Here is a 26,815-nt window from a genome sequence, read left to right as displayed (position 1 = left end):
TTTCTAAATTCGAATTTTGAAGTTTTTTCAATTCGAAATTCGACCCTTGATAAATATGCCCCTAAGTGTTAGGGGCCGATTCACTAAGGGTCGAATTTCGAAGTAAAAAATACTTCGAAATTCGACCCTCGAATTGAAATCCTTCGACTTCGAATATCGAAGTCGAAGGATTTAGCGCTAAACGTTCGTTCGATCGATCTAAGGATTTTTCGTTCGATCGAACGATTAAATCCTTCGAATCGAACTATTCGAAGGATTTTAATTCAACGATCGAAGGAAAATCCTTCGATCAAAAAAAGTTTAGCAAGCCTATGGGGACCTTCCCCATAGGCTAACATTGACTTCGGTAGGTTTTATCTGCCGAAGTAGGGGGTCGAAGTTTTTTTTAAAGGGAGAGTACTTCGACTATCGAATGGTTGAATAGTCGAACGATTTTTCGTTCGAATCGTTCGAATCGAAGTCGAAGGTCGTAGTCGAAGGTCGAAGTAGCCCATTCGATGGTCGAAGTACCCAAAAAATACTTCGAAATTCGAAGTATTTTTCATTCGAATCCTTCACTCGAGCTTAGTGAATCGGCCCCTTAGAGTCCCAACAGAAGCGTCCCAGTCCTCACCAACCCCCAATGCCCTACACGTCTCTCTTTCTTCTATAAAATAACATTTCCTGTACAGATATTAGACATAAAGAAATATATTTCCACCCTCAACGGCTTCTCCCCCTTACGGTGCGATGTCATCTTGTCCAACCAGTTCTTGTTGCTTTACCCGTATGTAAATGAGGCAGCCAATGGCATCCTGCTTTATTTGTCCCGACCTAATGAGATATAAAAGGAAGTGGCGAAAGGGAAAAACCCTGATTGGCTGATTGGATCCCCGTATCAGGCACAAATATTTAGCAATAAAGTCCCTGCCCGTACGAGTCAGAGCAGTCAGAGTGTGCTGCTATTTTATCCGTCACTGCTCAAACCACGAGTACAATAAGTAGCATCCAGCCTCCCTCCTGCTGCCGATTTGCTCTCTGCAGGATTCCTTCTATACACCTGTCAGCAGGTACGTTCCTCCGTCTGTAACAAGTACAAGCAGAGATAAGGGGAGTAGTAAAGGGCCACGGGATCCCTGGTATTGTCTTTGTAGAATTGTATTTCTGCCATTGTTTTTGGGAGTTTTTTTTTTATTTATTTTTTTATTAATGAATTCATTTATTGATTGGCTGCCGGCACTGCATGTTTCCGAACGTTTTTTTTCTTTTTGGCTATATATATTTATTTAATACGTATACGTTTTTTTGTACGAGTTCATTTGTTTTAAAATAAATTGTATTCTTCATTTTTATGGTACTGTGCTTTCATGAAGAATTAAAAAAAACAACAGTATTTCTTTATTAAAAGGGTGGTTCACATTTAAGTTAACTTAATGGGGCACATTTACTTAGCTCGAGTGAAGGAATAGAATTAAAAAATACTTCGAATTTCAAAGTATTTTTTTGGCTACTTCGACTACGACTTCGACTTTGAATCGAACGATTCAAACTAGAAATCGTTCGACTATTCGACCATTCAATAGTCGAAGTACTGTCTCTTTAAAAAAAACTTCGACCACCTAAAAACCTACCGAGCATCAATGTTAGCCTATTGGGAAGGTCCCCATAGGCTTTCTAGCCAATTTCTGATCGAAGGAAAATCGTTCGATCGATGGATTAAAATCCTTCGATCGAACGAATAGCGCTAAATCCTTTGACTTCGATATTCGAAGTCGAAGGATTTAACTTCGAGGGTGGAATATCGAGGGTTAATTAACCCTCGATATTCGACCATTAGTAAATGTGCTCCAAGTGTGTTATAGAATGGCTAATTCTAAGCAACTTTTCAATTGGTCTTCATTATTTTTATAGTTTTTTAATTATTTGCCTTCTTCTTCTGACTCTTTCAAGCTTTCAAATGGGGGTCACTGACCCCATCTAAAAAAACAAAACAAACGCTCTCTAAGGCTACAAATGTATTGTTATTGCTACTCTTTATTACGCATGTTTCTATTCAGGCTTCTCCTATTCATATTCCAGTCTCTTATTCAAATCAATGCATGGTTGCTAAGGTAGTAAACCCTAGTAACTAGATTGCTGAAACTGGAGAGCTGCTGAAAAAAGCTAAATAACTGAAAAACCACAAATAATAAAAAAGGAAAACCAATTGCAAATTGCAAATCTCTACATTATACGAAAAGTTTATCTTAAAGGTGAACAACCCCCTTTAATGGTACTGTGCTTTTGAGAATATTTTTTTTTTAAAATTTTTATTTATTTATGGCACTGTATTTTTGAGATTAATTGTTTCAAAAAATAGTTATTCTTTTCTGGAATTGTGTTTTAAAATTATATATACATATATTTATCCATGGCATTGTGTCTTTGAGAGTATTTAAAAAAAACAAAAAACCTTAATTCAGGTACTGTGTCCCAAAGCACACATTATATTATAATGGCAGCTGTTATTTTATTAAGAGAAAGAATTAGATAAGCAATAACTAGAAGTTAGCAAAAAAGAGACAATATAGGCAAAATTTTGGCAATTAGGCACAGAGATAGTGGTCACCCTTGTCAAATGTTGAAAATGACCAAAAACAATCATTTGAGCATCATCAAGTACTGATTTAGGTTCAAGTAAATGAATTCCTTGTTTTTAAAATGAAATAGGTATGGGATCTGTTATCCATAATGCTCAATACCTGGGGGTTTTCCAGATAAGGGATCTTTCCGTAATTTGGATCTTCATAGAAGTCTACTAGAAAATCATGTAAACATTAAATAAACCAAATAGGCTGGTTTTGCTTCTAATATGGATTAATTATATCTTAGTTTGGATCAAGTACAAGCTACCCTTTTATTATTACAGATAATAAGGAAATCATTGTTAAAAATGTGAAATCTTTGATTAAAATGGAGTCTATGGGAGACCTTTCTGTAATTCGGGGCTAAAGGATCCCATACCTTATTTTAATGTCCTGGTAAGAATCTACTTTCCATCATCGAAATCTGATGATCTAATAATGATATATGTAAAATACACATAAGAGTGGGCATGTAGAAGTAAAAGCAAATCATACCCACTTGAGAGACCTCCGTAAATCCATAAACAATTCTACATCTCCTACAAGCTGACACTACAAGCCTTTCCAGGGCTCCAGGGAAAATACTTTCGGTTCATAAGAAAGGAACTAGCGAGGACGGAGTAAGATTTTCGCTGCAGGTTTTTTTGGGGAACTGAACAATGGACTGAACTCTTTACCTTTCTTTGTTGTGCTGCAGAAATAAGTTGTGGTTTGATGACGTGTTCAGGACAGTCGGTGGGAGAGTAGGAAAAAAAAAATGTAATAAATCAGTTTGCAGAATATTATGTTTTTCTTAGGCTGCCCCATGTTAATATTCCTTAATGAACAATCACTAGCCTGTTATCTGGTGGCTGGGAAAAAAATAAAAAATGTAAAAAATAAAAAAAAATGATGTTTAAGGTTACTGTGGGATTTCATCTTGTGTCGCCTCTGGTGTTTGTAAGCAGAAACTATAGTTTTACGGACAAGGGAGAGAGTATCTGTTAACATGAAGTTATTTGGGGACAATTGACTTTATAGTAAATGAAGACATTTAATATGTTCTTAGCAGGGGACAGGTTATAACACGCACAGTAGGTGACACGTGCATTGTTACAGTTGTACAAACATAAGCCCAGCCTGTATACTGGCACCCATGTAATACAATATTAAAGGAGCTTCTGCTATGGGAAAGCAGTTTGTATCCATGGGATGGACACTCAATGCAGCTAATAAACTTATTTAACATTCGCTTTGGCTTCCTGCTGTAGACATTTGTATAACCGTATTCATTATAGGGAACAAATATTCCTGATTTGTAATAAAGGCTTATTTTCATAGTAAATGTTGAGGGTACGTAGCTTTTACAGTTGTCCTACAACATTTATCAACAGGTTCATTGTTTGTTGACACTATAACAGCCTCCTAAATGGTAATCCTAGTCCTTAAGAGATGTGTTGTTTTTGGAGAATTCTTCTGCTGTTGTAATGTTTATTTTAGCTGCTATAGATAGATGATTGATGGATGGATGGATAGACAATAGACAGACAGACAGACAGACAGACAGACAGACAGACAGACAGACAGATAGATAGATAGATAATGTATAGATGGATGATGGATGGCTGGATGGATAGATAAATAGATGATGATATGGATGGGTGGATAGATAGATAGATAGATAGATAGATAGATAGATAGATAGATAGATGATGGATGGATGGATAAATATATGATGATGATATGGATGGATAGATAGTTGATGGATGGATGGATAGATGATGGATGTATGGATGATGGATGGATTGATAGATGATGAATTGATAGATAATGGATGGATAGGTAGGTCCATAGATAGAAACATAGATGATGGATGTATAGTTAGATATTATTAACATGTATTTATATAGCGCCAACATATTGCGTAGCACTGTAGATAGATAGATAGATAGATAGATAGATAGATAGATAGAATCATTTACTGTTTCTGACCATTGGGGTTGCCGTTTCTTTTGAGTTTATGAAATCCCATTATTTTAACATGTCAACAGCAAAATTATCCAGAGGTAGCGATGATGATGATGGCTCCTGATATTGTGCCCCAAGAGTAGTTATTCAAAGTGAATGTGGACGAAGGGGCAAATTTATTGAAATTCTAATTTGGGTTTTTGCCTCTATTTGAGGCAATCTCTGCAGAAAATGGTGAATTTCATTATTTTTGAACTTGAGTTTTTGAAATTTTTAAGGTATATATATATTGATATACTCAAAAGATTTGGCAGCTAAATCCTGGCAAGCCTTATAGAATATCAGTCAATAGGAGGATTTATTTTAACATTTTGAACTTTTTTTTCATGAAAAGCAAAAATGGATAACTCAAAGTCTGTTTATAAAGCACTAAACCTGGAGAAATCATTTGAAAACTCAGATAAGTTTTCTTCCAAATTTGCCTGTTTACAAAGCTTCAACTTGGAAGGAAATTTTCATTCTAAAAATAATTGGAAATATTTTGGAAGTCAGAGGACTTTGCTGTTTCTTCTCATGTTGCCCTGTTCGGGAACTTGTTTGGCAGCTCATATCTGGAGAAATTCCTATATTTTCAATTCTTTTCACAAAAAATAAAATGGCTAATCTGGAATGCCTTCAAATCCGAAGGAGATGTTTGAAGCTTCACAAATAGACGTCGTTGTAAACTGGTCGTTGAGTGGAGATTGGGCTTCTCCTGAACTTTAGCAAATTGAAATGGCAACGCTAGAGGTAGAGCTGGTTCGGGAATAGACAGCACAGTAAGTTTTTTAACAAACCACGCCTTCTTTTAAAGATCCCACCACCTTGTTAATGCATTAATGTTCTCAAGTAAGACACGGAGACTTGAGGTGAGACCAGGATATAGAGGTTCTTTCATTAGGTAGGCCCTAAGCAGTGTTGGACTGGCCCATCAATGTACCAGAAAACTGGGTCGGACTAAAGGTGGCCATACACGGATAGATCCGCTCGTTTGGCGATGTCGCCAAAGGAGCGGATCTCCCTCCGATATGCCCACCTTAAGGTGGGCAATATCGGGCTGATCCTATCGTGGGCCCTAGGGCCCAACGATCGGATCCTAGCGTTCACCAAACGGGCGGTCGGATCGCGGGACCGCATCAACGAACAGATGCGGCCGCGATCCGACGGGATTTTTAATCCCATCCGATCGAGATCTGGCCGACTTTCGGCCAGATCTCGATCGGGGAAGCCCGTCGGGGGCCCCCATACACGGGCCAATAAGCTGCCGACACGGTCTGTCGGCAGCTTTTATCGGCCCGTGTATGGCCACCTTTAGTCGGGTTGCCACCTTTGCTGATGACTAAACCCAAACACGGGGGCGGGGCAGATAACATTGGGGTGGGGCGGTGATGTAGGAACAGGCATGATGACATCAGAAGTGGGTACAATGATGTTAGTCGAGTTATGACACCAGGGCAAGGTTATTGCATCACTTAGATGCAACTGGCTGGATTTCTATCCAGTTTTCACAATGTTTTAAATGGTTGATGCCCAGTTGAAAGCCACACAGGTGGCACCCCGATCTCTATCTATATTCTGCCTGACGATTAAGCCCAATCCTTTAATTACATGTATGAGATCTTTTATACAGAAATCAGTTATCCAAAAAGCTCTGAAATACAGCAATGCTTACTTAGGAAAAAAACATTCTTACTTTTGATTGATTTGCTTTTTTTTTGTATCTGTATAATAAGAAAGGTGAGTATCTTAGTATTTAAATGCTTTTCATACAGTTTTGGCCAGAATATTGTTAGGGTTTCATAAGGTTGAAAAACAAACAGAAAGTTCGGTGCCGAACAGGCCTTACAAAAACCAAACTTTTTGGGTCAAAACAGGTGGCAACCCTAGGACTGAGGCATCTGGTGCTCACTAGGGCTGAACTCAAGGGATCCTCCTCTTAGGGTTCTCCCTACACTGTCCCTTGCCTCCTTTCTGCTTTACTCTAGGCAGGGTATGAGCCTGGGGTACAGGGCTCTGAGAGGGAGAGTGGGGTCTGGGCGGAGAGTAAGCTTGGGGTTTGGGTGGGGAGCGAGCTTGGGGGATTGTGCCTAGGTTGGTGGGGCCCACTAGTCCAGGGCGCACCAAGTTTTCTCCCAGTGTCCTGCCAACCCAGTCCGGCACTGTCTGAAAAACACCCATTTAAGCCCAGGGGGTCACGTCGCATTGGCTGCCTATACCATGGCCTGTGGTCCAAGGCTTTCAGGTGGTCCCCTGGCACCCCAGTCTCACACTGGCTCTTTAAAAATGGGGAGAAGTGAGTGAAAAAAATGTCACAGTAAAACATGTATCTTGTAGCCCTGAGTAACGGACAGAGTACTGCAAGACCACGTTCCTTGGGTTCCTTCCCATATTGCCTTGGACTCCTTTATGTCTCATGCCAGCGCATCATAAAGAAACCCATAATGCAATGGGGAAAATAAGGAGTTACAGTACTATAGGAAGGAGTTAACAAACAATCAATCCCTAGTGCAAGAATTAAGTTACACCGGTGTAGAACTGCAATTAGTAACCAAGGTAATGAGACCCAAGCACTAATTACTCTCCTCCTAATGATACGCCTTGGCCTTGGCCTTTCCCGGCTTTTCTAAGACAGACACAGGAATACTGCATTCCGTCCAGCATTGCTGAAATACAACTCCCAGCGTCCTGCAACCAGAATTGCATTTTAGCTGCACAGGGCATTAGCAGCAGGATACTCATGCCTCAAAAGTTGAGATAGACCCCACCACCACCCCCTTCCATTAGATTGTGGGTGCCATAGGTGCAGTTTGCTTGAGGAACCAGGGAAACCAATGAGTCCCTTCTTCCCTAAGCTCCCACTGTAAACTCAGGGTCTGCACCCCCTATGGATAAACCACTGATGATGGCCGAAGGCTCAAGTTTTCGTGTGCAACCATTAAATCTTTCCAACCAGTCTGGGGAACAGGGCAGAAATCAGCGGTCTGAAAAATTCTCTCGTATTTCCAGTATGATCACGACAGAGGATGTGGTTCTTGCCCGTCGCATTCCCTTAACATTTAAACATTTAAACATACATAAAAAAAGCAAAAACAGAAGTAAAACTGTGATTTTATGACTTAAAAGGTTTGTGCTGCAAACTGTCACCCAATGTCACCACGAGCCTCCAAATGGGACTTTCAATGACAAACCAGGGGCTTTTTATCTGAAACCCAAAAAATAAAGCCAAGATCTTTGCTGCGTTAATGCGAAAAATCCCTCCGGAACAAAGTGGGAGCCGCACACGCGCCTTCCTAAAGCCTTTTTTCTAAGTGATATGACCGTATAAAACACCTAAATCTTACTGGGGGGGGGTTAGTTATTGCCAATGGAAGAATGTAAAATGTGTTTATTCGTTACTGTTCTCTGGTTCTGGCTCCGGTAAAAATGTTGCAGAACTCAGTTCCCCTGCAGGCTTCGGCTACATTGCTTCAGAAGTGAAAACCATCAGTGCAGAGAATATATAGGCAGCCCTACAGATGATAATTCCGATTCGTTTTTACATTTACAATGAACTTATGTTTATTATTCTGAGTGTTATCTGCTTTCACATCCCTAAGGGGAGAAGAGCATTTCTGGGACTTTGCACCCACAGGTGCGAATTTATTAGACAGGCTCGAATTCGCTGCGAATTTCCACGCTTGGACGCCGGCGACAATCCAAGGTGCCCATTGACTTTAATGTGCGTCTAATTGTTGCCGGCGTCTGAATAGTCATCGGAATTCGAATTTTCAAGGGATATTCGCAAATTTTTCAGGAGAAATTCGCCCCTTAACTAGTACCACTTAATGCACCTACTTGATAATGTGCAAGTGGACATCCATTGCATGCATGCTGTTCAGTGATGGGTGAATTTGTCCCCTTTCGCTTCATTGCGGATTTCCTGTGAAATTCGGAAAACTGCGAAAACTTAGCAAAACGCAAATTTTGACGCCAGCGTCAATTTTGACGCCTGCATTAAAGTCAATGGGTGTCCGAATAATGTTGACTCGCGACAGTTTTGACGCCAGCAAATTCGCACCTGTCAAATTTATTCGCCCATCATTAATGCTGTTACATTAACTGGAGATCAGTGGTATCACCCAGACCCAGGGATTGCGATGGGCAAAGCAAAGACTCCCATGCCCCCCTGCCCTTTGCCTCTGACCTGCCCTTAGATAGAAGGATTATGGAGGTGGCCCCCCATGGGTTTTTTGCAGGAGGTCCCTATGACGTTGCTGGAAAGTCACCCTTTTAATTGGTTGCTTTTGGCCATGTTATTGGTGGTATTACATCATCAATATAATCACCATAAAGTGCTGATGTCTGGGTCCCCACCCTAAGTTAAGAATTCTCCGGTTGTAGGTTTTAAGAATGTCTATTCAACTACACATATATATATATACTGTAGATATACTGAATAGTATAGTAGGAAATGAAAATAAAATAAAGTGCGAATGGGTTAATTTTAGCAATTCGGCAGAAATTCATAAGAAGGGATCGGAGCTGTTGAGGCAGATGCCTTTCTTTGCTTTGGATGTTTATTTATTAGCAAATCAGAGCTTATGTGAGACGGTATCAGAGCCGGGAAACAGGTGAAGAAACCCGCTGAGTCTGCCAAATCAAACGGCTTGTCCTTTCATTAGTAGCCACAGATAACAGCTTGCTTGCCCACCTGCCAGCGCGGCATCCACTCAACGCCTGGTTTTATGGCGGATTCATTTTTATAGCCCTGTACCTTTCAAAAACATCCATTACTGTGAGCATCCTTACTTATCAAACAGAACAGCCTTGTATATCTATATCTATATCTATATATATCTATATATACAGGTATATCTATATCTATAGATACAGGTATATATATATATATATATAGTGAATAAAGTACCCCCTCTTGTAAAATATAAGGATATTATAAGTTACCGAGGAATTTCATGACCATATAAAAACACGAGGCCGAAGGCCGAGTTATACAGGTCATGGAACTCCGAGGTAACTTCTAATATCCTCATATTTTACAACTGGGGGAACTTTATTTATTATAATACACAAATTTTAGTGAGTCATGTGACAGAAATTACATCACTACTCACCGTTTATAACTGATGACATCACTACTCACCGTTTATAAGGATATAATTTACAAGATATTCATGGCTTTTGTGTATTATATATATATATACAATATCCAACCTTGTACCTCTTGTGTCCTTTCGACAGAAGGACATAAAGTTATAGGAACAGGAGACGCATCTATACACAGAAATAAATGGTTAACGACCACAAGCACTTGCATGGCATTTTAACACACACAAGCTTGAACATGTTTTTTGCTACTAGGATGCTAAAGTAAATACTAAATAAAGAAATCTACCCGGGACCTGTAACTCATAGCAACGCATAAGCAGTTTTATGGGATAACATAACAACTAGTTTGTTGGACCACTTTTTCCTATATTCAGTCCTCAGGCTGGGGTTTGTATTATATCATGAAACTATTAGCAGACACTTTGTAATATTATTTAGAAGGCCATAAATGAAGGGAGAAGTCACATGGAATTCATGATGTGTATAGCCCTACAGTGTTTATAGAATCTGCTACCATGAACTTTGGAGACAACTTCCTTTCTCAGGTGCAAGTGGTGGCTTGTCCATATAAGCTTGTGTCTATAATTTCCGCTTTGTAATAAACTTTGTAGGGCCATAGCCCAAAAATAATTTTGCTTGCCATCTCCATTTTTCTGTGGTGGAGACTGGCTTAGACAACCTGGGACTGAGAATCACCAGGATCATAACATAGTTTAGGTGAAGAAATTTGACTGCAACCAATCATTTAGAAGACTGCATCTTCATATAAAGAAATAGGTAATGGTGAAGTCACACTCATACAGTCACCATGCAGAAGACAATGTTGGGTCACTCAGAAGATTCTATAAACTTCAAAAATGGTCTGCGTGGTGGGTAATCCTTTGGACCAGCCATGCCGTGTTCACCCAAAGGGGATAAAAAGCTCTAAGAGGAAATAGCTTGTAAATAATTTGTGGTGATATGAATTATATCTTGTTCTGCTTTCTGTCAAGGTGAACCACGTGGGAACATTAATGTTCTAAAACACTTCAAAAAAGATTCACTTCCCTCCATACTCTATATACATATATATCAACTTGCCTTCCATCCCAGTGAGTAGACGTTTATAGAGTGGGGATAGCAGGTATAAGATGTCAATAGTAGGTCAAGAAGGTGATGGTAGGACAAGATGACACCAGTAGCTATTTGTATTAAAGCTGTCCATCCTGCAGTTGTCCTGTTATGGTAAAGGTACAGCTGTGGTCCATCACCAGCTGAAGAGCCCTGACTCTACTAAAGATGTCCTTTCTTCTTCTATTTCAGATCATGATTTTACAAGGAAACAGCATTATGAATATTAACCATGGCACAAACCCGCTTGTTCACCAACCAGTCTGGAATAACCCATACCCTCCTTGCGATGGTAAGAACATCCAAGCTTTGGATGGAGCAATAAATGTCAAGAGATTTGGTTCTATCTGAGAAGCCATAGATTCTGTGTTTCCTGGGTGGAAGTTGTCACATATTAATATGATGGATCCATTTCTTTGTGGTTCATCATTAGAACCTCTCCAATTATAAGCTTACAGTATCATTCAGAAACTACCCAACACTACAGAAAACATTCACTCTCTAATGTTTCCTAACTTCCCTAATTCACTTGTTTGGGTCCCCACTAGGAAGGCTTGCTCTAGAACAAAAGGTTTGGGGATTCATTTACACATGAGGTCATTGGAGATAATCCTTTATAGTATTCTGACTGGGGAAACCAAGGTGTTTTGGGTGAGGCTTCAGGTGCAATTTAAGGATTGGAAGGAAAGGGACAGTCAAGGGAAATGCCCTAGTCCAGAATGAGGTCAACAGAGAAGAAGAGAAGGTAAGGTTGGAACCAGAGTATCTTATTATATCAGTTATGTATTCCATTGATCAATCTAACAAGTAGGGATGCAACAAATCCACTATTTTGGATTCAGCCGAACCCCCGAATCATTCGTGAAAGATTCGGCCGAATACCTATCGTAATTCAAATCCCAATTTGCATATTCAAATTAGGGGGAAAACATGTTTTACTTCCTTGTTTTGTGACAAAAAGGCACGCGATTTCCCTCCACGTCCCCAATTTGCATATGCAAATTAGGATTCGGTTCGACCAGGTAGACGAATCAGAATCCTACTGAAAAAGGCCGAATCCCGAACCAAATCCTGGATTCGGTGCACCCTTACTAACAAGTGATTGATAAGTAGTATAACATTATAATGGGAGAAGAAATCCTCTGACCACATGTTTTGTTTCCCAGCTGCAGGCTATTTTGGGGGTCAGTGGCAAGACGTCCATCCTCAGTACTGGAGCAAGTTTCAGGTGTGGGAGTGGCTACAGCAACTAATAGACACCAACCAACTGGATGCCAACTGTATCCCTTTCCACGATTTCGACATCGCCGGCGAGCATCTGTGTAACATGACTCTGCAGGACTTTACACAGGCCGCGGGCTCAGTCGGACACATTCTGTACAACAATCTACAGAATCTCAAGTGGAGCGGTGAGTAAAGTGGTTAAGGGTCTCTGAGTTTGCTCCAGCCATGAACCTATAACCCAAAATTGCCATAGAAATGACATTGCCGTTGGTCCTCAAGTGCCATGGTCTACGGCCATAGTCTCCCAAGACTTCTATAGCCTATTGCATTATTTTTGGACTGGTCCAGCAATGATTACTCCTTTACATAAAAGCTTTTGGAGAGCTTTGTCTTAGACAACAACTAAGTTTTCCATATAATATATATATATAATACACAAAAGCCATGAATATCTTGTAAATTATAGCCTTATAAACGCTGAGTTATGATGTCATCAGTTATAAACGGTGAGTTCTGATGTCATTTCGGTCACATGCCTTCGGCCTGTTTTTATATGGTCATGAAACTCCTCGGTAACTTATAATATCCTTATATTTTACAAGAAGGGGTACTTTATTCACTATATATATATATATATATATATATATATATATATATATATATATATAATACACAAAAGCCATGAATATCCTGTAAATTATATCCTTATAAACGGTGAGTAGTGATGTCATCAGTTATAAACGGTGAGTAGTGATGTCATTTCTGTCACATGACTCACTAAAATTTGTGTATTATAATAAATAAAGTACCCCCAGTTGTAAAATATAAGGATATTAGAAGTTACCTCGGAGTTCCATGACCTGTATAAAAACACTCGGCCTTCGGCCTCGTGTTTTTATATGGTCATGAAACTCCTCGGTAACTAATAATATCCTTATATTTTACAAGAGGGGGTACTTTATTCACTATATATTTACAAGGACATGACATCAGCCAACGGCAATAAATGTGCCATTAAAACAAAGCGATTACTTCTCTGAGAGTGAAACCCCACTAAGTAAACACTGTATCAGGCCGTAGGAGGATCTAGAAGACAGACTAATCCGCAAGAAATTGTAACGACCGGAAAATCAGGATTTACTTGATGCTGAGAATCACTGCTGAATTCAAATATCTGAGAAAGAAGTTAGAATTTTAACGTTCATTTTTGTTCTAGACTTTAGCCTCGGGGTTGTCATTAATATTGCAGCAAAGGAAACAATACAGTAGTTTTAGTTTAGTATCAATAGAGTTTTTAGGGAATTTCTTATAATAGCCTTGTGGATAAGAATTACAATGTTGATAGTTCCCCTTTAAAAATGTATTCATTTAAAGGAGCGTTAGATTGTGAACAAAAGCGTTGCCAACAGATAATTTATATCTTCATAAGTGGCCTATCAAAGAATATTATCAGATTGGCATAAAAGTCCAACAAGTATTTCCCCTTTACATCTTTTCCCTCGAGCCGCCATTTTGTTATGGTCTGGGTGTCACTTGTTGATCACCCACTACTGTTAATTCATTGGCTGATTAAACCTAGCATGTTTGTGTGCACTTGGTTTGTGTGTGAGAGCACAGAATGTCAAACAAGCTAAAAAGACTTAATTTACTACTTAAGATGTTATCAAATGCGATTATCCAATGACAAGTGGAGGTGGATTCATTAGGGTAGTTTCAACTGCAGCAACCAGATTGCTGAAATTGGGGAGATGCTGAATATAAAGCTAAATAACTCAAAAACCAAAAACAATAAAAAATTAAAACTAATTACAAATGGTCTCAGAATATCACTCGCTACATCATACTACAAGTTCATTAAAAGATGAACAACCCCTTTAAGTCACATTTTTTTCTCTCAAATGTGAGTATTCTTACAAAAAAAGGTTGAACTGGAAAAACCTAAATTTTGTTAATCATTAGAATTAGAATAGCTTTGTTCCATTAAGTTTTATCAATTCCGAATTTAATTTTGAACCTACCCCTCCCATAGACATATATAGAAGCTTTCCAAATTTAAGATGTCAATTTAATTTTCTAGATTTTTTTCTTTGTTTGGCAAAAATCTCAAAAATTTTAATTCAGAATAATCTGAGATTGTGTTTTTTTTTTGCTTAGACTTTCTCGATTGCTAATGCATATTATGTTAACTGCTGGCAAAAAGTTGCAGATAAAATTCGGGAGGCCCATTTATGAAAATTCGAATTGGTGAGGTTGTCGAGGTTTTTTCTACTTCGAATAAACTCACAATTTAAAAAAAAATCGAATGTTTGCTCATTATTTAGAAAAAATCTGAATGTAAAGAACTTGATTGACTAAAATCGTGGAACAAACTAGAATAGCTTGAATTTATTATTGAGTTTATAATCTTAAAAACTCGAATTTGTGAGTTTAATTAAAAATGGCATGAATTTTATCTAGGACAACTCCCATTGATTTTTACATAAACTTGCCAGCTTTTAGGTGCCGAAGTTTTACATTAGAGTTTTTTGTGCCTAATAAATACCAAACATTTGAGTTTTTGAAAATATTAATTGAATTTGTTAATTTTTGTGCAAACAAAATAACTAAAATTGTGGCAAAAAACTCGAATTGTTGCCAAAAATCAAATTAGAACTTTGATGAATCACCCCCTCAGTCTTCCATTCCTTTTTACAAATTAAACTCTTTATAATAAATGTGAAAAGTAAAATAGCTCGAATGTTGAAAAAATATACCTTCCATGATTTATAGAGGCTTGCAAGATTTTAGCTGCCTAATTTTTTCGATTTCGATTTTTTACAAATGATTAATTTCACAAATTTTAATTTGGAAAACTAAAATTCCAAGAAAAATTGAGATTGCATGTAGGGATGCACCGAATCCACTATTTTGGATTCGGCCGAACCCCCGAATCCTTTGTGAAAGATTGGCCGAATACCGAACCTGAATCCGAACCCTAATTTGCATATGCAAATTAGGGATGGGAAGGGGAAAATTATTTTATTTCCTTGTTTTGTGACAAAAAGTCCCTCCCCACCCCTAATTTGCATATGCAAATTAGGATTCGGTTCGGCCGGGCAGAAGGATTCGGCCGAATCCGAATCCTGCTGAAAAAGGCCTAATCCTGGCCGAATCCCAAACCGAATCCTGGATTCGGTGCATCCCTAATTGTGTGTTTCTGCGCACCATCCTTTTTTTTTTGCAGAGAAAATGCAATCTTGAATTGCAATAAATCGGCCCCTTGCTGTTAAGAGAATATCATTTTTTTTATGGAAAGTTTTTATTTATGTGATATTTCTAGAAATGTTCAGAAGCATAATTCCCCTTTCAGGTTTGTAAAAGAATTATAGTCCCCAGAAATAACCAACGAATAGTGATGGGCGAATTTATTCACCAGGCGCGAATTTGCGGCAAATTCCTGCGATTTGCCACCAGCGAATAAATTTGCGAAACCGCATGGGAAAATTCGCCAGTTTTTTTTGGATGCCGGCGCATATTTCCCACAAAATATGACCTTTTTTTGATGCCGGCGTCAAAAACACGGACGCCTGCGGCAAAAACGAGACGCCGGCGCCATATTGCAAATTTCACAGGAAATTTGAAAATTTTTCAGCCAAACGCCCCAAATTTGCCCCTCACTACTAGCGAATGATATTTAGAACAATCATGAAATGTTGAAGAAATCCAATTCATAATTTTCAATTAAATTTCAACTCAAAATTATTTACGTATATGAAACAGTGATTTAAATATGGAATGTAAATATTTTTACCGACCTGCAGTGTTCAGGCGTATGGTTTCCCTTTCGTGTTTGTAAGATATTTGGAACAACATTTCTAGCAGTGTTCTTCAACATTTGAGCTAAAAAAATGTGTTTTCGGGTCTTCATTAGAGAAGTGAAAGGTCAAATTGAGAGTCTGTTATGCAAGATTTTGAGATTTCCTGCTTCCTTTATCTCCAAACTTTTAAGCTCATTGTGAGCAGGTAAACTGATTTCAAAGAAATTAATTCCATTTTCCTCAGCCTTTAATTGTTTTGGGGAAAAGGAATTATGCTTTGCTTAAAAACGGAGAGTGAAATATTTGGGAAACATACACTGAAATAGTAAAATGTTCAATAAATTCCATTTCTTGCCCCATTTTAATGTGTGGGAAATGTTCACTCTTTTTGTTTTGCATTTATTTTCCCGAAAGCAGAAACCTGTGCAAGTGATTTGTTGAAATTCGTTGATGAATTGGCGAAAAGTCTGTCAACATTGTAATTACAGTCAAATTAGGGTTTCAATGAATAATTGATTAAATTTGACTACATTTCTAAATCTGTCATCTATAAATCAGGCTCTAGAGCTGGCAAGAGCTGGCAACACCAGATACTTTAGAAGCTCAACTTTCCACAAAACTTATAAACACACAAAGAAATTGTGGCATTTGTGAATTTATAACATCTGGAACTTCAACCTGATACCAAGCTCAAATTTTTTTTTTTAATTCTAAGGAAATACAATTTTTCACTAGAATTGTATGTTTAAAAATGAAGGATTTACATAAAGAAACCAAATCCCTAATTCCTTGTTTACGAGTATTAAGATACACACCCTGGCATGACTACCTCTATTCTTCCTCCTTGGCAGAGCTAAATACTCTAGTATCCAAATTAGGAACCTGTTGGGCCAAGCCATATTTTCTTCAAAGTGAATCTGACTCTCTAGTTTCCTCAACAAACTTTTTTAGTTAATCAGATGCAAAATACATCAGGCCAATATAAAAGAGTTCAACTTATGTAGGGCTCCTATATTCCTGTTGATTATTAGACCTGTAAGGCATCTTTCTAAATTTAAAAAAGGCCAGGGTTAGATCATAATGCAGTGATCCCCAACCAGTAGCTCGCGAGCAACATGTTGCTCCCCAACCCCTTGGATGTTGCTCACAGTAGCCTCAAAGCAGATCTCAAAGCTTATTTTTGAATTATTTTTTATTTTTTTCAGGCTTGGAGGCAAGTTTTGGTTGTATAAAACCCAGGTACATTACCAAACACAGCCTCAATGTAGGTTTACAATCAACAAAGGGGTTACCAAATAGCCAATCACAGCCCATATTTGACACCCCAAGAACATTTTTCATGGTTGTGTTGCTCCCCAACTCCTTTTACTTCTAAATGTTGCTCACGGGTTCAAAAGGTTGGGGATCCCTGTCATAATGTATCCAGTCAAAGGATTAGCACATTTGAAGAGCTAAACCAACCTGAGACCAATCTAAGCATTAGAAAATGTGCAGGTATAGATCAACCAGGGCCCTATTAGACCAACCTGTGCCTACCAAGAAAATGATAACATCCATATGGCCTGACCAACTTGTACCAAATAAGAACATTAGAACAATCACAGGCTTAGGCCAACTTTTATCTAATAAGAACATTATAATACTAATGGGGCTACCACCTTGTGTCCAATTAAAACATTAGACCTTTCAGAGGGTACAAGGCACAGGCCAACCTGTGTCAACCAAGAAAAGTATAATATTCATAAAGCTTGACCAACTTGTACCTGGTAAGAACATTAGAAGTTTTATAGGGTTAGGCCAACTTCTGTCATGAACACCCACGGGTCAAATTGTCTCCAGAAAGAACATTAGATCATTTATGGAGCGACTTCACTTTGTGTCCAATAAGAACATTAGAACACTCACAGGTCAACTTGTATCCAGTAAGAATTTTCAACCTGTGCCTAAAAAAGTATAGAATCATAAAGCTTGACCATCTTGCACCTGGTAAGAACATTAGAACTTTCCTAGGGTGCTAGGCCAACTTGTGCCCAAGAAAATTATAACATTTATAATATAGCTTGATCAACTTGTACCTGGCGAGAATATTATAACATTCATAGTGTTAGGCCAACTTGTGCCCAATATTGAACACTCATGGGTCATCTAGTTTTCAGAAAGAACATAAGATCACTCATGGAGCTATGACACCTTGTGTCCAATATTAACATTATAACACTCACAGGCCTCATGGGGCTACCAGCCTGTGTCCAATAAGAACATTAGAATTTAACAGGGCTATAGGAACATTAGAACTTTCATAGGGCACTAGGCCAACCTGTGCCCATCAAGAAAATTATTGGTTAGGCCAACTTTCGTCCAATAAGAAGAATTGAACACTCACGGGTCAACTTGTATCCAGTAAGAACAATAGATCACTAATGGAGCTAGGCCAACGTATGTCCAAAAAGAACTTTAGAACACTCACAGGGCTTGCAATCTATCTATAAAATTATTGCATTTATATAGCTTGACCAACTTGTACAAGGTAAGAACATTAGACCTCTCATAGGAGGATAAGACTTGAACACTCACGTGTCAACTTGTATCCAGTAAGAACATTAGATTACTAATGTGGCTAGACCAACTTCTGTCAAATTAGAACATTAGAACACACACACAGGCCAACTTATGTCCAATAGGAACATTAGAACATTCACAGGCCAACTCATATCCAGTAAGAATTTTAGATCACTTATGGGGCTAGGCCAACTTGCATCCTATAAGAACATTACAACAACACTCATGGGGCTACCAACCTGTGTCCAATAAGAACATTAGAATTTCACAGGACTAAGCCAACCTGTGTCCAATAAGAACATTAGAGCTTTCATAGGGCACTAGGCCAACCTGTGCCCATCAAGAAAATTATTGGTTAGGCCAACTTTCGTCCAATAAGAAGAATTGAACACTCACGGGTCAACTTGTATCCAGTAAGAACAATAGATCACTAATGGAGCTAGGCCAACGTATGTCCAAAAAGAACATTAGAAGACTCACAGGGCTTGCAATCTATCTATAAGCCCCTTGGCATGCAATCTTTTTTATTGTCTGGGGACACAGGTATGCAATCTTGAACTGACACAGCAATTGTCATTGTTTCATTGTTTGTGCAAGTTCTAGTCAACAATGAAATGGTTTCACAGCAACAGCTCAAGCATAAAATAATGTAAAAGCAAATTTATTTTAGATTTTCTAAGCTTTTTCCCTTCCCACCATTACAATAAATTGCGCTTTCGCATGTTGCAGACGGATCTATAAATATTACTGAATATCCATATGCCATTGTAAGCAGCAGTCCTGTCCTGCTTTATGGCTAAGATTATAGCCTATATCTATATAAAATTGTCATTGATGTTCTTCGGAAAGCAAACATTCTCTGTATTTACCATTTTCAATGATTGTGTTCCTTGCAGGTCAGTGTGGAAGCCAGATGCCACAGTCATTCAACGTTGTCATAAAAACTGAACAAACAGGTAAGTGGAAGGACGGAGTATGTGATTTGCTCAAAGCTCCCGGCAAATAATATTTACATACTTATAAATGAGATTAACCAAGGCGATCAAATATTTAAATATACCTACCCGCCTTGATAAGTAGCTGAAAACTCTCCAGCTAAACAGGAGAAAGCCAACACTACCAGACTTGGGTGGAGAATGCTGGGAGTTAAGAGTCCCCCTACTCTTCTTATTGCTATTATTTTATTTTTTAGAACCTTCTTCGATGCCACCATGGAAGGATGAAGGATATTTTTATGACAACAGCTATGACGGTATGTATGACACAGAGTATGGATCCATTGTAGGCGCCAACTAATGGTATAATGGTTACACAAGGGATGACTATTGGTTTAGCCAATATCCTATTGGGGATAAGTCTCATATTGATTGGCCACATTATTCAGAGGTGCCATCTGATGATCTCCATACGATAACCCAATGGGGGACACTGGTCAACCTGGTGTTCTGCTTTGGCCAGTCAATGTTGGAGCAGTGGGGTCGCGCATTGATCAGCCCTTTAGCAAATGCTAGCCTGAATGTTGGAAGTCCACTAGCCCTCGGGGTTCAGACCATGGTATTATTAGTAGGAGCCATTGCACACCCTACCGGGGGGGATCAGTGGGTCATTGCAAGAGTGGAATTAAGAAGGTGATGGTCAGTGGGACACCAATTCTGCACTGGGGCCTACAAGCTTCTGATTATGCCTCGGCCAACTTCACCTAAAGACCTTACTATGTTCCTCCTTATGTTGTAGAAATGTACGAGAGTAAAACATTCTGCCGGAATCAGCATTCCTTGCCTTCCCCCAGCCCTTACACCATGGGTAAGTAATTAAGCCCAGCAGGAAACTAGAAATGGGGTTGACACTCCTTCGAAACCAGCCACGTGTAAGATCCACGTGCTGAACTCTAACTCGTTGGCAATTCACTTAGATGCCATAGCACGACCGCACAGAAACCGATTCAGTCAGCGGCAAGCAGCCAAATTAAATTCTAATTAGGCAAACGGGAAGTGAATTGAAGATCTCTGGTTTTAAAGGGTGAGGCGGGAACTGTAACTAACCGACCAATTAAAAAGCACAAACATAAGAATTAGACAACACACACCAAGAAGATATTCCATATTCAACCAAACTGAGCTAAGAGCCTACAATTATTATTATATATAGTATTACATCGTTTCAACTGCTATATTTGAATTATCATGAACATTTTTCCAAACATTCACCTTAGTCACTTTACTTTTTGTATTGCATTAAATAATGTACCCCAACCTATTTATAAGTATATTAGACTTTACCTTGCAGTTACATGTCCTTTATGAAAACCTTTTAGTGGCTCTCATTAGTGACTTCTAATATCCTTATCATTTACAGTAGGGGGTACATAAACCATTATAATACATGAGTGATACTCAGAGTTCCCTGTATAACTCAGTCTGCAGCCTTGTGCCTTTATATGGTCACAGAACAACCCCTCAGTGACTTCTAATATCCTTATCATTTACGGTAGGGGGTACATTATCAATTATAATGCATGAGTGATACTCAGAGTTCCCTGTATAACTCAGCCTGCAGCCTTGTGCCTTTATATGGTCACAGAACAACCCCTCAGTGACTTCTAATATCCTTATCATTTACAGTAGGGGGTACATTATCCCTTATAATACATGAGTGATACTCAGAGTTCCCTGTATAACTCAGCCTGCAGTCTTGTGCCTTTATATGGTCACAGAACAACCCCTCAGTGACTTCTAATATCCTTATCATTTACAGTAGGGGGTACATTATCCCTTATAATACATGAGTGATACTCAGAGTTCCCTGTATAACTCAGCCTGCAGCCTTGTGCCTTTATATGGTCACAGAACAACCCCTCAGTGACTTCTAATATCCTTATCATTTACAGTAGGGGTACATTATCCCTTATAATACATGAGTGATACTCAGAGTTCCCTGTATAACTCATCCTGCAGCCTTGTGCCTTTATATGGTCACAGAACAACCCCTCAGTGACTTCTAATATCCTTATCATTTGCAGTAGGGGGTACATTATCCCATATTCTATGAGCTTAATGCTTCCATTAGACCTCAGCTGACCCTCGCTGTATGGAACTTTCCACCGTCTCTATTACACCATCCCTGGCAGGGACTAGTCACTGAATAACAATGGCTTTATTTGTCCTTTAGTCTATACAGAACCCGATGGGAAAAAGGCTCATGAACATCCTCAGAAAGCCAGCACCAAGAAGCACAGTAAGTGATTGTTAATATGCCAAAAAAGGTAAATAGTGGAGCCCTTATCTATAGTGCAGGATGCGTGGGAGGGGGACACCCATTTAATGAAAGAAATAAACTGAACTTTGGAATCGATTCAACAACAGTTACTTTGTCACTTGGTTTATATTGAGCTGTAGGATTATTCAATATTTTGGAATAGGCTAATCAGGAGTCCCATCCATTGTCATAAACATGTATTCACCCTATGTTTCCCCTTTTGTGGCTTAATATCCCCCCTCCCTGGCTGTGAGAAGGACCATCTCTGTGTTAACTTTCGCCCTTGTGTTTCATGTGTTACTACTGCTCTTACACAAGTTACTAGCACTTTACTCTCCCATGCACTAAATGCTCCAGGAAATCTTACGCTGGGCATTCGCGTCATTTGTTGCTGTTTTTATTTTCTTTGCTATTATTAGCTCTTTGAGGAAATAAGTAAAGAGATGACAAAATCCCAGGTTACACCATAGAATCATAATTATATGAAATATTTCCTGCTTCCGGCAGTACAGCTTTGTCATGTTTCAGCAAGATCAGAGGTCCTTCCGTGTCAGTTCTGCCTCTACATTTATATAAGTTGTCTGTCTAATTTTAGTTTATGTTCTATATTTACTACATTCTAAAAATAAACTAGTTATTCTGGGATTGCACTTTGCAGTCTAATTGGACAGCATACAGAGACTTTTGGGCTGTACAATAGTAGGTATAGTAGAGAGAGATGGTGTATATAGTAACAGTGGATAATAGTCTCTGGGAAGGGAGTGTGACTGTGGGATAGCAGGTATAGTAGGGAGAGATGGTGCCTATAGTAACAGTGGATAATAGTCTCTGGGAAGGGAGTGTGACTGTGGGATAGCAGGTATAGTAGGGAGAGATGGTGCCTATAGTAACAGTGGATAATAGTATCTGGGAAGGGAGTGTGACTGTGGGATAGCAGGTATAGTAGGGAGAGATGGTGCCTATAGTAACAGTGGATATAGTCTCTGGGAAGGGAGTGTGACTGTGGGGTAGCAGGTATAGTAGAGAGAGATGGTGTCTATAGTAACAGTGGGATAATAGTCTCTGGGAAGGGAGTGTGACTGTGGGATAGCAGGTATAGTAGGAGAGATGGTGCCTATAGTAACAGTGGATAATAGTCTCTGGGAGGGAGTGTGACTGTGGGATAGCAGGTATAGTAGAGAGAGATGGTGTCTATAGTAACAGTGGATAATAGTCTCTGGGGAAGGGAGTGTGACTGTGGGATAGCAGGTATAGTGGGAGAGATGGTGCCTATAGTAACAGTGGATAATAGTCTCTGGAAGGGAGTGTGACTGTGGATAGCAGGTATAGTAGGGAGAGATGGTGTCTATAGTAACACTGGATTTAATAGTCTCTTTGGGAAGGGAGTGTGACTGTGGGATAGCAGGTATAGTAGGGAGAGATGGTGCCTATAGTAACAGTGGATAATAGTCTCTGGGAAGGAGTGTGACTGTGGATAGCAGGTATAGTAGGGAGAGATGTGCTATAGTAACAAATGGGGTAATAATCTCTGGGAAGGGAGTGTGACTGTGGATAGCAGGTATAGTAGGGAGAGATGGTATCTATAGTAACAGTGGGATAATAGTCTCTGGAAGGGAGTGTGACTGTGGGATAGCAGGTATAGTAGGGAGAGATGGTGTCTATAGTAACAGTGGATAATAGTCTCTGGGAAGGGAGTGTGACTGTGGGATAGCAGGTATAGTAGGGAGAGATGGTGTCTATAGTAACAGTGGGATAATAGTCTCTGGGAAGGGAGTGTGACTGTGGGATAGCAGGTATAGTAGGGAGAGATGGTATCTATAGTAACAGTGGATAATAGTCTCTGGAAGGGTGTGTGACTGTGGGATAGCAGGTATAGTAGGGAGAGATGGTGTCTATAGTAACAGTGGGGTAATAGTCTCTGGGAAGGGAGTGTGACTGTGGGATAGCAGGTATAGTAGGGAGAGATGGTGCCTATAGTAACAGTGGATAATAGTCTCTGGGAAGGGAGTGTGACTGTGGGATAGCAGGTATAGTAGGGAGAGATGGTGCCTATAGTAACAGTGGATAATAGTCTCTGGGAAGGGAGTGTGACTGTGGGATAGCAGGTATAGTAGGGAGAGATGGTGCCTATAGTAACAGTGGATAATAGTCTCTGGGAAGGGAGTGTGACTGTGGGATAGCAGGTATAGTAGGGAGAGATAGTGTCTATAGTAACAGTGGATAATAGTCTCTGGGAAGGGAGTGTGTCTGTGGGATAGCAGGTATAGTAGGAGAGATGGTGCCTATAGTAACAGTGGGATAATAGTCTCTGGGAAGGAGTGTGACTGTGGGATAGCAGGTATAGTAGGGAGAGATGGTGTCTATAGTAACAGTGGATAATAGTCTCTGGAGAAGGGAGTGTAACTGTGGGATAGCAGGTATAGTAGGGAGAGATGGTGCCTATAGTAACAGTGGATAATAGTCTCTGGGAAGGGAGTGTGACTGTGGGATAGCAGGTATAGTTAGGGAGAGATGGTGCCTATAGTAACAGTGGATAATAGTCTCTGGGAAGGGAGTGTGACTGTGGGATAGCAGGTATAGTAGGGAGAGATGGTGTCTATAGTAACAGTGGGATAATAGTCTCTGGGAAGGGAGTGTGACTGTAGGATAGCAGGTATAGTAGGGAGAGATGGTGCCTATAGTAACAGTGGGATAATAGTCTCTGGGAAGGGAGTGTGACTGTGGGATAGCAGGTATAGTAGGGAGAGATGGTGTCTATAGTAACAGTGGGATAATAGTCTCTGGGAAGGAAAGCAGAATGAGTATGGAAGTTGTTTCCAAATGTATCAGCATCAATTCCATAATACATTTAAGTGAAATTATAGTTCCTCTGTGTAATTCTTTCAACAGATCCTCGTGGCACACACCTATGGGAGTTTATCCGTGACATCTTATTGACGCCAGAGAAGAACCCTGGGTTGATAAAGTGGGAAGATCGTTCAGAGGGGGTATTCCGCTTCCTAAAATCAGAGGCGGTTGCTCAACTCTGGGGGAAAAAGAAAAACAACAGCAGCATGACTTACGAAAAACTGAGTCGCGCCATGAGGTATGCCCTTTACCCTGGGAGCCGCCATTAGTGTTTTAGTCCCACCCATTGCTTAGGGTAATGACTCCTGGCCCCACCCCCTTTAAAGGGGCTGTTCATCTTTAATTTAATGTTTAGTTGAATGCAGAGAGTAATATTCTGAGACAATTTGCAATTGGTCTACATTTTTTATTATTTGTAGTATTTCAGTTATTTAGCTTTTTATTCAGCCTCTCTCCAGTTTGCCGTTTCAGTAATCTGGTTGCTAGGGTACATATTCCTCTTGCAACCATGCACTGATTTCAACAAGGGATTGGAATATGAATAGCAGAGGCCTGAATAGAAAGAGGAGTAATACAAAGTAGTAATAACATGTGTAACCTTACAGAGCATTTGTTTTATAGATGGGGTCAGTGACCCCCATTTGAAAGCAGGAAAGAGTCAGAAGAAGAAGGCAAATAATTAAAAAACTATAAAAAATAAATAATGAAGAGCAATGAAACGTTGCTCAGAATTAGCTATAACATAGTTAAAGTTAAGTTAACCATCCCTTTAAAGGGCATGTAAAGGCAAAAAAATAAAATCCCATTTTTACTTTAATGAAAAAGAAACCTATCTCCAATATACATTTATTAAAAAAAGTTTACTGTTTTTTATAAGAAACCTGACTGTATGCAGTGAAATTCTCCCTTCATTTACTGCTGTGGATAGGAATTGTCAGACGGTCCCTAACTGCTCTGCAGGGAAACAATCATACTTATGAACAGCAGGGGGAGTCCCCGCCTTACTTCCCAGCCATGCAGAACTCAAGCAGCTTTGTTTGTTTCCCTGTAGAGCAGGCGGCGACTGTGTAGAGATTTATATTGGATTTTATTTTGCCTTTACATCCCCTTTTCTGTTTCCAACTCGAGCTGCAGGGACAAAGATCACGGAGCCAGATTTAAACAGATAAACTGGGATTCTATTTGGAGGATTATTTTGCTGCAGCCACTGGTTCTGCAGAGTTGGAGAAAGTTTATATTAAACAATATAAAAACTATAAAATCCACATTAGATTACATGACAACACAGGACCCAGTGCAGTCTGTATATTCTGATTATTAATCAGTCTTGCTGTATCGGCTTCTGGCAGATATTATTTGACTTGTGCTGTTTTGATCATTTATGACGATCCCTAAGCAGCCCAGATCACACTGAGCATGTGCACAGTCTTGGTCTTGCAAAGATGTATAACAAAGTTACAAGATGGTGACCCACTGTGGCCAACTTTGAAAGCATAAATCATTTGTTTGATTAGACTTGTGGTGCAGTAAGTTCATGTTTATGTTTAGTATACAAGATACAGCATTTCTAGCCTTATTCTATTTTCGACTTTACTTCCCCTTTAAGCAACTATCAAAGTGTTATTGACCATCTCCACTGTGTTTCTTGTATGGAGCAGGTACTACTACAAGCGGGAGATCCTGGAGCGGGTGGATGGGAGACGGCTGGTGTACAAATTTGGGAGGAACGCCCGTGGGTGGAAGGAGAATGAAGTCTGAACTCCTGGCCGATACCTTGGATTCAAAGACTGTTTTATTTATGTTTAAAAAAAAAATGAAGACTTTGAAGAAGGAACTCAGGAGTCAGTGCCAAGGATTCTTCTTTTGTTTCAAGCAAGAAATATGCACACGGCATTATGGGACATTGGGATGAGGATAGGGGTCGATAGGACTTTGATATGGACGGGAGGAGGGATAGAGCCCTTGGCAAGAGGCTGAGGAGGTACGGACAGGAATCCTACCCCCAGCAGAGATGGTATGTGCTGATGTATTTATGAACTGCAGTGCAGCCTGGCCTGATGATCCTCTTGCTATCAACCTGATGGGGACATTCATCTTAAAGCAACAGCAACTGCCCTTCCTTCAGCTGCCTCGCAGGGATGGTGATGCAACAACCATCAAAGGGTTGGGGTCACTCAGCTGGCTGGATATCGTTGCTCTCTGATACCAGATGGATCCCATTTACATCAAGGAAGGTTCCAGGCCGACCCACTTTTACACCACGCTACTATCAGCATTTTATATCTCCTTTTCAAGTCCTTCCAATAACTGTTAAACCATATACACACA

At 39.5% G+C, this 26,815-nt stretch overlaps 1 protein-coding gene across 1 annotated transcript; it reads left to right on the top strand.

Annotated features, from left to right (window-relative positions):
• Positions 1 to 797: 797 nt before the first annotated feature.
• Positions 798 to 26,815, top strand: LOC108713452 (ETS homologous factor). The gene is made up of 9 exons (XM_041589757.1): positions 798 to 1,049; positions 10,998 to 11,097; positions 11,972 to 12,214; positions 19,282 to 19,341; positions 19,578 to 19,637; positions 20,120 to 20,188; positions 21,554 to 21,619; positions 24,530 to 24,725; positions 26,146 to 26,815. Exons 2-9 carry the CDS (start codon positions 11,001 to 11,003, stop codon positions 26,243 to 26,245), a joined length of 891 nt encoding a protein of 296 aa, XP_041445691.1. The 5' UTR covers positions 798 to 1,049; positions 10,998 to 11,000; the 3' UTR covers positions 26,246 to 26,815.

This window comes from Xenopus laevis, chromosome 4L (assembly GCF_017654675.1).
Source record: "Xenopus laevis strain J_2021 chromosome 4L, Xenopus_laevis_v10.1, whole genome shotgun sequence".
In the NCBI taxonomy this organism is placed as follows: Eukaryota; Metazoa; Chordata; class Amphibia; order Anura; family Pipidae; genus Xenopus; species Xenopus laevis.
This window is presented reverse-complemented; position numbering and strand designations above follow the sequence as displayed.